The sequence below is a fragment of the Strigops habroptila genome, chromosome 11 (assembly GCF_004027225.2).
Source record: "Strigops habroptila isolate Jane chromosome 11, bStrHab1.2.pri, whole genome shotgun sequence".
Classification (NCBI taxonomy): Eukaryota; Metazoa; Chordata; class Aves; order Psittaciformes; family Psittacidae; genus Strigops; species Strigops habroptila.
Window position 1 is genome coordinate 24,707,999 of NC_046360.1, and position 12,041 is coordinate 24,720,039.

General features: G+C 35.0%; 1 protein-coding gene across 5 annotated transcripts in view; it reads left to right on the forward strand.

Moving 5' to 3' along the window:
* Positions 1–12,041, forward strand: part of CACNA2D3 (calcium voltage-gated channel auxiliary subunit alpha2delta 3) — a 546,863-nt gene that overhangs the window by 524,639 nt on the left and 10,183 nt on the right. For 4 of the 5 annotated variants that reach the window (XM_030502305.1, XM_030502302.1, XM_030502304.1 and 1 more), the window contains 2 exons: positions 446–501; positions 3,530–3,641. In XM_030502305.1, coding sequence (XP_030358165.1) covers positions 446–501; positions 3,530–3,641 — 168 coding nt within the window. Of the gene's footprint in view, positions 1–445; positions 502–3,529; positions 3,642–12,041 lie in introns of those variants that run through there. The other variant, XM_030502306.1, reaches the window with a different exon arrangement.

The window sequence follows — 12,041 nt, forward strand, 5'->3', positions numbered from 1 at the left end:
GAATTCATATAAGAAAGTATTTTTTGTGTACTCCTGTACTTTAGACAGGACAGTTATAAACCTATGGCATTTTACTAGAGTCAAAATACATGCATAATGAAGAAATAGTATTTAATAATGTTCAACAGTAAAACTACTATAAGCTGCCATGCATTGCAAATTTTAATGGACACTTCAAATAAGATCAATAATTTAAATTAATAACACGTAAATCTATGATTTATTGATGGGGTTAATTTCAGAATAAATTCTCAGTGGTAAGATATAACCCAGTGAAAATACGAGAATAGCAGTAGCAGATGATCCCAGAGTTATGCTAATAACATGAATTTCAGTTCTGTGATAGCTTTAATTTAAAAACAGATTACTGTCATCGAACTACTGCCAGGTTAGTGTGCTGAAAACATTCTGTTGGGTAATATGAAAACTTTAATAATTTCTCTAGATTCCTTGTGGAATTTAATCTATGCAGTTGGTGGCACTCTGATCTAACAGCAAAAGGTAAGTCACATTTTTCTTCCTGGTTATAATGGCAAAAATTTCTAGATTAAATTGGATTTTTGAAATTCAGATGTACTTAACAAAAATGTTTTAGATTAAATAATAGACATCTGATAACAATTGTTTGTCTCCCATGTCAGCATCCTCTACTTTGTTAATGTTTCCCAAAACACAAGAGAATTAAGATCTTTGAAGAATAACCACAGAGTGCTTGTGTGTACTCCGGGAATACAGTACACTACTATAATGGAGAAGTTAAAACAGTAGAAAGTGATTAAATATGTTTTTAAAACCCATTTCCCTTCATTCCAAAACAGTATTTGTGAATAAAGCATTTTTTCTAGAGCTGCTGTAATATGATGATGAGGGGGTATTGTGCTGGTAAATGCCATTTCAACAAACAGTAACATGGTCATCTCAATATAATTTCATACAAAAATAATCTTGAAGGCTTAAGATAGTAAATTTAATGCTTTTAATTTTAAACAAGACTGGTTAAAACTCTATTTTGTTTTAGTGTTCCATTCAAAATAGACATTTAAAATTAATAAAATCTAGATGAATTAAAATCCAATTTACTCAAAATAATTTTAAATAATGTGAGGTTTCATTTGAAATAATAAAAATTTTAACAGTTCCCATGAGAACTAGAAAATTTCATTGTTAACTGTCTCATATTTTAGCAGACTTCAGAATGACATTTCAGAATCATTGCTCAAAAGTAAAAGGCTAATTTACAAGAGCAGTGCTCTTCAATTGGCTATTTCATAGGTAAATTATGCTGCATGCCTTTGACTTGTATAATGACTTAAACTGAATTCTTCAGCCTCATATTTGCAGATTTGCATATTCCTTAGCAAAACAGGAGATAAAATTGCTACTTTAGGCTTTAGTTTATATTTGCATTGCCTGGATACTAGGTTGTCTTTATGCCAAAATTATATCCTGTCTGAAGTTCAGATATCAGGAAAATTGAACATAATAATGCCCTGGAATATTCCAGTATTCCCTGTAGTAATAAGATGCTGAAGGAATTCTAGAAGAAAAATCTATCCTGGAGCAACCAAAAAGTATGGCAGTAAATGGCAAAGAACATGTCAGGCTACTGTCTATCACGTCGTAAATGCTGTGTAAGGAGAAGGGGAGGCTGAGATGGGTGTCTGCTGGAGCTGAAGACAAGAGCCTTCTGGATATGTAGGTGCATGAACTTAATATAGCCTTTCCCACACTAATGTATACTGTACACTGCATTGCAACACTGAAGCCAGTTCTTCTGTTATGTGAGCAATGAGTCCGATATAGATTGGATGCACACGCACAAATAGGGCTTCATGAGAACCAGCAAGATACTCTTTGCTTTTGGGGCTGCTCATAACCAGCAGTGCCTAGACAGCTCTTCTAAAAACCAGGACTAACTTTCCAGTGATTTCCCTAATCACGCTGAAAAATGTCTCTTACACTGGTGGCTGGGAAGGACAGTAGGGTTTGCTGTGCTAGACCCCGAAACTGCAAAACTGTTCCTTACATCTGAAAAGGAATGGCAGGTATGTCAGTCTTAGTCCTAAGTGTTTGCAGAATAGTGTAAAGCAGCCAGTGTAGGAAACGGGTAACTTTTTTGGACTTTTTTCAGGCGTGCTGCACAGGTACGTCTTAGTATATCCTGACGTGAAACATCTAATGGCATTTGCATTGTATGTTAGTGAACATATTCTTCAGAGGCAGTAACCATCCTCTCATGAAAATGAATGTTTGTTTTGCATTTTAAGCATGTACTAACTACAGAAGACAGGCATTAATAGCTTCCAAGCATTCTTTTCTTAAAGAGAAAACTGTCATTACAGCACTTTGACAGACAAGTGCGATTGAAGGATTTTAATTCATGTTTTAGTTGAAAGCCAACTACACAATTCAGTTCCTCCATTTCTTTGGTGAGTAAGAATATTGAAAATACCCCTCATCACACTCATTGGAATTTCATAATTTTTAAGGCAATGCTTGCCAGTTCAAATTTGGTTAGGTAGCAAGTGATAGTTGTTTGGAAACCAACACGTGTTAGTAGGGCAAAAGCAAGAGACACATCACTAGCTCTGAAACAGATTATCTTGAATGGAAGATCTGTCAAGTCCAAGAGCCTGTTTAGTGTAATCTATTTTTGTCATACCTTGTCTTGTTTTATCACTTAGCAATTAGTTTAAGATAGGCTTAACATTTGTGCTGATGTGCAAGTGTATCTCCATGTGAAGGAAGAATGAAGGGGTGGGGAGGAAAAAGAAAGGGAATGAGGGAGAGACATTGTCCAACAGATACATCAGTGTGAGAGTCAGAAGAGCTGCTTTGAGTTCCCAGCTTTGCTGCTGTCCTGTAGTTTGACCTTGAACCAGTTTCACTGCTTCCTGGTACATCAATTTTCCAATCTTTAAGATGTAAATAATGACACTTTCTTTTCCCTTGCACTGTAGGGCTTCAGGTTAAAAGTGTTACGGAGTCTTAATTTTGGGAAGCAGATAACAAGCATTGCTTCTGCCCCCCACCCACAAAGTTATTCTAACTGATGAAACTCTGCAAAGGTTTCCAAGCTGTAATAAAAAAAAGAAAAAAAAAAAAAAAGTGGTTTGGCTTCAGTAAAATGTATCACAGTTTAGATATCAAATAAATGTAAACAGCCATACATAATAGTAAGTGGTGCATAGTATCACTGAAATAAAAATGACAACGTGTCCATCTTGAATCTATAGAGAAAGAATAAAAGCTTGTGCTTAAATGTAAAGTAGGTTGGCAATGACTAAACCATGAATAACTACTCTAACAGTTATGTCTTACGAAATTACATTCCATGGATAAACTTCTTTTTTTCTTTTAATTGAAAAAATAGTGTTATGCACTGCCTAGGAAATCTCACAGGGTGGCAGAAGCTGAGTAACATTTCTATTCTCTGTGAGCTCTGCACTACAGCATCTCGTGTTGTTCAGAATTTTGTATGCTGTTCTTGTCATGTTAACATCAAGATATTTTTTTCCTGTGCATATAGCGCAGAGGTTGAAACAAACCTTAGAGCCCTGTGATACTGAATACCCAGCTTTTGTTTCCGAACGCACTATAAAGGAGACCACGGGGAATATTGCTTGCGATGACTGTTTCAAGTAAGCCCTTTCAATTTTTTTTTTATACAACTGTTTGTGACAAAGCAAGAAAACTGAATTATTCAAGGTTATGTTGAAGAATGTACAAGTCTGTTATGTTTTATCTTATATAATGTGGTGTCATTATATATGCCAGGGTGTCATTTCTCTTATTACAGGGGTCATTAAAAAGTTTGATACTTTCAAATTAAAGCGGTGCCTATTATTTCTACCAAAAAGAATAAAACCAGTAGAGGCTTATGCTAATTTCAACTAATAGTGAATGCTTTAAGAGTTTTCCTGGACACAAGCAGCATTCTAAGGGCATATTCTGTAAAGATTTAGATACAAAAAGGTTAGTTCTGTTAGCTCTGCTATACAGGAGTGAAACCCTGCTGGATAGGTTAGAAGTTCTCTTGCGGTACAGTGAGATCTAGTTGTTTTATTTGAATGCCAAACAGTGTTTTCTTCCTAGAACTTTTAGGCTGAAAGAGCGTGAGAGGATTAAATCTTTTCCTCAAGCTTTCACTGCTGGGAAGCTGAGTTAGTGGTAGCAAATCTCACATGTCAGTGCTGCAACCTTGTCAAGGTAAAGTTGTCCCTCATAGGGTTAAAAGAAGAGAAAGACTTCAGCCTAGCTTTCCTCCTTCATACTTTCCTCCTTCATGTCTTTTCTCTGCATTTGGTGCCTATGTGCAGTGACATTTTTACTGTAGTTATGGTACATTTTAATTGAAGAATTGCATGTGTATTGTTTATGTGAATTTCTGTGCTTCAGTATGCCTCTTAATTGGATTTCCTTTATGCTGAGAGGTCATCATCGCAGAGGAGATTAGTATTTACAGCAATAATTTGCCTATCAATATAAATACCAGGAAGAAGTTATGTTAAACAAAAATCGTTACATCTTTCCCTTTCCAAACTAAATCAATATGCAATTAGCAAACAAAGGTGAAAACTTTATCTCTTTGAAGTCAATAGGTGTGCTCCTGGACTTGCTCCTAAATTTTCTCCTCGATATCTTCATTGCTTTAAAACAGGAAATAGGAGTAAGTACAGTGAAGATATATTTTGAGTGCTAAAATTCGCTTTTAATTTGCTGCTGGCCAGCTTCTAATTATATGGAAATTATTGACATCTTGTATGAATACTTATTTTTATATGGCTTTGTGGGATAGAAGTATGAAAGTGCTTCGTAAATTGATCCTAGGGAACCCTTAAGTGTAACAATAAGTCCCACTGCCTGAAAAGTACAAACTCAATGAAATCAAACAGTGATTTTTTCCACTTGACATATCGAATACAATGTATGTTATACCGCTGTGAGTGCTTCATGCCAGTATTGTTGAATTCAAGCAGCCTTATTTTGTAACTATTTAGCAGAAGTTGTGCAACGAATTAAGATACATCCCTGGCAGTGTTCAAGGCCAGGTTGGTTCAGGCTGGGAGCAACCTGGTCTAGTGGAAGGTGTCCCTGCTCATAGCAGGGGGGTTGGAACTAGTTGATATTTAAAGTCCCTTCCAACCCAAACCATTCTATGATTCAGTGATTCTGTTTAAATATTGCAAACAGACATGATTCTGTTACAAGATTAATTTGACAGAACCAGGTTTTCTCAAAGGAATGCAGATTTCAGTCTGCCTTCTTAGGTAACTTCAGGTCAAAGGAAAAAACTTTCAAAAATAATACAATTCTGCAATACTTGGACAGCATTGAGTTGGAAACTGAGTTTAGTGAAAATTATAGTATTTCAAAAATAATGCGTTAAGATCTTTTTCATAGCAAAACATTTTGTGCTCCACAGTGGAACAAAAAAATAAAAGAAAACACTGTATGTTACAAACTGATCTCAAGGCACCCATTATTTTTCTCCACAAGCAATGGCAAAAGCTAAAGAAATAATCCAGAAAAACTATTAGATTCTCATGGGAAAGTTCTTCGTTATACCGTTTACCCACTGTGATTAACAATCTACAAATTGCATCTAATATTGCAGACTGCACTGGATTCCAAATATTTTTGTTGTAACCCAGGACACTTTCCCGCAGAACAGCTAAGGAATGTAGCCCAAAGTCCTTTGTAGATCTACATCTTCTGACCCAGTTTTCTGTTTCATGGCCTCAGTATCAATAAATATTTTTACAAGCAAGTGTATTGCTCAATACTTGGAATTTAAGAATGATGGGCTCAATCAGTCAAAATTAGGGTTCAACCTTATATACTGAGTCTTGAACTGACACAGTGTTCAATGGTTAATCTGCACGGCATCTGTTGCATACTAAGTTCTCGATTCAGATCCCTTTGAGTCAGCAGGATTATTTTCTGCATGCTCCTTGGATCATGTTGTAGATTAATCTGTGATGTATACCTACAAACTTTGATTAGAAATAGAAAAATGTATTTGTAAATATTTAGCTGAATATACACCCATTCTAATATTGCAAACCTTTTGAAAGTCACTGGAAAAGTTAGTATACTGTGAACAGGTTTGCAAACAAAAATTGTGCAAATACTCTGCTGCAAGAAAGTTTGTGTCACAAGTTACTCATTCAAGTCTCTGTCTTTTGTTCCTACAGTGTCAGGCACTACTGTAGAGTCCTTGTCTGAGAAAAGAGAAAAAAAAGCTGTCTCTTAGTAGAAGTAAAAATGATGACTGACGTTAATTGAAACTATATAATGTTACTTAGATAAGACATTTTGGAGCACAAATACTGTGTTATTGCTAACAAAGTCACAGTCATAGTCAACAAGGTCACATAGTAAGAGTCAGAAGCTCGGTCTAACTCTGTCCTGGGTGTGCTGTTACTGATCTTATAGGAATACTCTGCACTTCACAGATACCAAGGGGAACAGTTACCAACTGCAGTTAAGAAAACTGAGACTTATACATGTTACCAATCAAAATTTTAATCGTGGGTGTTTGGATATAAATCAAAGTGTCCACACAAATAAATCACACGGCAGAAAGGACTACATGCTAATTACTTCGTAAATAGCTGGCTCACCTTCTCAGCCATCTCTGAAGACTTAATCAATGGAAGGGCACCTATACATTTAAGTGGACTTTGAGTCAGGCCCTAAATGTATACAGAAATATAAAATACACTGTCTATATGTAAACTTATCTCTTACTAGTAAAAAATAAATGCTACTTTGGGATAATTTGCAGTATTTAAAAACAATTTTCAAAAATATAGGTTTCATTAAGAAAGCAGGAGCCTAAAAGAAAATAAGAATTAACATAAGAATGTCATTAGGGTCAGGGTTTGGCTGTCCCACACCATAATTTGCTGTTATTCAATATCCCAATGATTATTAAATTAATCTGTTATTTAAACAGCAATCAAAAACAAGTCAACCCACATTTTCTAAGCACTGTCAACAAGAGAGAAAAACTGGGATTTTTATAAAACATCTGAAATGCTTTCATATTTTCCAGTAAGCTATTCCCTTTTATAGCTTAAAAAAAAAGTATTACTTCTGAAAACACAGATGATAGACTATTGCATGTTTATGGCAGCTTCAGTGTTAGATATAGTTAATTGCTATAAAGAGAAAACTTTTTTTTTTCTAAATCAATGTCAACTGGCACTCTTCTGTTGAGTCAGAACTACACGAATGGCAGACATATTTGGTATGGGTTTTAAAGGTGTTGTGCTACAAAAACACATTAAATTTGAAGTCTTTGGTTACATAACTATCTCAACGCTGCTTGCATTGAGCAAGTGTGTCAACCAAAGTTCTTCAGCACTTCTCAGTGGTTACATTACCAGGTTTTGCCTTCTAGTGATCTCAGCATTACAAAGTTTGATTGCTGATACTTAAAAAGCACTAAAAATCTCCAAGTAAAGCATCCTTAGAAAGAAAAAGTTGTTATAAATTAGAAAGGGTAATGACTGTTATGATATTTGGCCAGTGAAAGTTACCTAATCTTTCTAGTATAACTGCTCATCTGTTTTGTAGAACAAACAAAAAAGTTTTCTCTAATTGCAAATCTTGGTTGTGCATGAAAAATTCAGATGTTTTCATTCAGCTTCATTTGAAAATTTGGATGTTTTCATTCATTTAGGACAAAACCGTTAATTTCAGCATTAACTCAGGCTACTATGAATGTGGGTGTAGATCTTCGGTAGGCACAGTAACTTAGCTGACTGTAGATTAAGTGTATATTTTAAAACTTCAAAGTTACAAGAGACCATTTGAGTGCACAGTTGCCAAAGTTGCATATTCAACTGTAAAAGCTATGGGTGTACAAGTCAGGCAGTAGTTGCACAGCCAAATGCTTAAAAGTCTGCCCTTTTAACCTCTCCTATTCATGTGTGATGACATATTGGACTTGGATGTATATCGAAAATCTGGCCTTACTTCCAACGACCCAGGGAGCAAAGCCCCCTTCTCTTTTAATTGCAGCACTCATGGGTCCACAGGTCAATACCAAAACTCTAAAGAAACTGGTTCCCAGTTGATTCTTTGTGCACTATCTTAAGACACAAAATAAAGAGAAAAGTAAATATGAGAAGGCCATATTCTCACTAGGGAAGCAAGGAAGTATGCAGCTACAATCATCCTAACCCTGGGAAAGACGTACATGTATGTTTTAATTATGCAAGATGAATATAAGTGTTCCCTTTACTTTGTTGTATATCACATGTAAATCGCCTGTTAAATTTCTAGGAACTGCGTTAGTAAGCAGACAATTATTTAACAGAGAAAGTCATCAATAAACTAAATCTCTCTTGCTTTCTTATAGACTGGACATTGAGTGATGTTCGTTGTCAATAAAAAGAGGTAAATGGCAGTGGAATTACAGTTCAGGATGACACTGAACCATTCATGTGGATTTATAATGGCAAATTTCAGGCTTGTCCATTGGATGTGCTTATTTGGCAGTAACAGAAAACAATATGAATTAGATTCAGATTATTCAGGGCATGAGTATATTAGTGTCAGGAATAGTGCAATCTGCAGACATTAAAAGGGTAATGGTTTTTAAAAACCACTTAATCTTGAGACATACCACCATTTGCTAAAATATTTCTGCCTGCCTTTCTTAGTAGAAGCTTGCCAAACTACTGCAGTTGATTGTGTTTAAAATGTGTAAATAAATATGCGGTTCAATTTCCCATGAAATAAATAATCATTTGCCTTTTCAGATGTAGTTAGTTTACTTCTGAACAAATCAGCTTGCCACATAAAACAGGCAAAGCATCAAGGGCCAATTTCTTCTCATTTGGAGCTCTATGTACATTGGAATATCCCTGTAGATTTCCTGTAGTAGTTTGGGCAGTAAATTACAGTCAGTCTCCTACAAGTCATTTTCGGTTGTGTTCATTTTACTGTTTCCATCTTATAGGACCCTGAAGAAAACCAAATGTTCTCTGTATTTCACCATAGTTTGTGTAGACTGTATGTTTTTATGTGCTTGCTTTTTCAGCAATGATGCCAAGTACATACGTGATACCATGCACATGAATGGTTTTGACTTATGCCCGTATTGAGTCACAGGTGTGCTATAGTCAAAGTGCTTACTGCTGATCCTGGCAATGTTGAACATTTCTGAGGGCCTGCTTATATGTGCATGGAAGTCAAGGAGTATCTTCATGGTAAACTCAGTATTTTCCATACCTCAGTACTTAACTGAGGTTAAGTTGAAGTCTCAAGAATCAAAATCTTAGTCTATAGAGTCATCTTGCACCTCTGTTTTGAAAATCAGCTCTCACAGACTTGCAGAATACTTATGAGTGTTAAAGTCTTTATATTTGCAGCAACAGTAGTATTGGTAGAAACTTATCGTAGCCAAAAGCCTAAAGCTCTAGAAGATTCCCAAAGATATTTTTTTTACTGTTCTTTCCTTGTAAAAAGTATCGAGTTATGCAATTTAAACTTCTAGAATAATTTATTAAAGGTCTTTATAATTAGTTTAAAATCCTGCGTTGTGTGTTACCCACACATTTCCACTTGTATGCTGAGAAACTTCCTCTTCACTCCAAAGACAACAGTGATTATGATGTTTGTCTTGCAGGTGCAATTTAAAGTCATAGTATGGGTAATTTAACTCCACCCTTTGATAATGTATATTTTGAATGGCCAGTTCAGGAAACACTGTAAATTACTATTTTCATTTAGGAAAATAGGTATATGAAATAATAGAGCAAGACATAGTTACTGGGCAGGTCTGTGCCTGCCAGTCATTAGTTTAACAATCCCTTGGATAGATTTCAAATAGGTTTTTTTGTTTGTTTGCTTGGGGTGTTTGTTTTTAAATAGGCAAAGATTTTCAATATCTTTTTTTGTTTCAGAATATTTTTAGCATGTTTGTTGAATTCAGGAGTGTTGTAGCTGCCTATACACAGAATGCCAACTTATAATGAAGATAGTCTTTCATCATTACCTCAGTTTCTATATCAGTGTTCCCCCCAAAATCAAAACCTTGGAACTTGTTTATTTAGTTGACAAAATCATGTAATTAGTGCAAATCTGTAATGAGACAAATCTGTAATTAGACAAATCTGTATTCAGATTCTCCCCCTCAATTTGCTTTGCACTGTAATCATAATAAAAAAGGTAGAGAAGGAAAGAATCAATGTGGATCAAAGGCTAAAAAGTACATTTAATCGAAAAAAAAGTTCTGACCATAGTAATCTTTTTCAAAGGGCATTTTATATGGCAAGGAATATAGATTGGATGAGAGAGGGACTCTACAGAAGGAAGGGAAAGATGAGGAAAGGTACAGTGGTCTTTCTTGCAGATGTGTACAACCTTTTCATTAGGAGACTTCATAGAACTGACCATGTGGTTTATCTGTAAGTACTGTAAAATCCTGGAGATAGGTGGATCAGCTTCCTAGCAATTCAGTCTATTATTGTTGTCATTAGTTTTGCTGCAGGGTTTTTTCTGACAAGTAGGCTGAGATGTGCTGTCTCTTAACTCCCCACTTCCTTGCTTATGTCTTCTAAATGAGCACAGCGCTGAGAAGCATAGAGGTTGAGAAGTTTATAAATAAAACTTCTGCTTGGGAAGGTGGTGATTTTCACCAATGGACTGTTAATAGTTAAGCTCAATAGTGCTATAAGATATAAATATTACTCTACTTAAAAGTTAACATAATTTTACATTTTAAACAAGCAGTAATAAATATTAATAGAATGGTAGATAGTAGCTGATGCAATGAAAGCTTGTGTTGTAATGACAGGAGATTTTAAAAAGTATGAATGCCAGAATATATGGAGCTGAGTAGTGATAAATACATCAAAGATGGCTTGGAATAGCAAGACTAATTAAAACTGGAAAATATTGGATTGAATTCTTAAAGTCAGGCACACTTGTGAAGAATTGCTACTAAGACATTTAGTTTATAATATGTTACAATAATTTATATATTATTTAATTATATTAATATATAATTTCATTTATATTTAGTTTATAATGTATTCATACTACATTCATAAAATATATCTATATTACATGAAAACCAATGCAAACATGACTTAGGTGTCTGTACATGTAGCTCTTCTCTTTATAAGGGATTTGAGAGCTTGATGCATATTTAATAGCTTTTAACTTGGGAAAACAACATGAATCTTAAGATTTGGGTGCCATGCAGGGAACATTTATATATTGCCTAAACTATTACAGAGTTTTAACTAGCTATGGAGAAGTTGACATGCAGTGTACTTAATACTTTCAGATGTGGACTTCTCAATCATTGCTAAAGTTTGTTTACAGAAATAAATTAACAACATCATTGTAAAGCACACTGTGGGCACATCCGATGAGCACTTTAGTTCTAGAATTTATTACACTTTTAATGTGACTCTCCTGATCGTGTCCGCTTTTTACACTTCAGTTTGTGTTGCATAGCTTTTTGTAGAGCCATATTGTCTTTGTAGATCACACTAGACCTAAAGCTGTGGAAAAGAGTTGTTCCCAATTCATGCAATTCAAAAATTACTTTTACAATGTCATGTGATATTTGTGAGACTTCCTAAATCAGAGGAAATCAATTGGCTTTTTAATCTTTAAATTATATTTAGAATCTAGCTTAGAAATCATCTAGTATTTTAAAAACATGATCTGAGATGTCTTGTGAGAAGTTTATCATAGAATCAGGTACCCATTCTCCCTATGAAGACCCAGTTATGCCACATTCTCAGGTCAGGTTTGTTCAGGGGCATGAATCTTGACTCATATTTAAAGTCTGTGGGATTTCTGAGCATGGTTTCTTTGCAAAAAGTTTGCAGTCCATTTTAAACCTAGTGATCTGAAAGTCTCCATTGTCTTACATCCTCATAAGGCTGGAGTAGTAAGCATAGGACCATTGCCAAATTCCTCATTACACAAAGAACTTTTTTCATCCTAAAGCCTGTATAATCAAATCTTTTGGATGTTTGTGATGTTTTTAATATTCAGTTGGTAAGGTA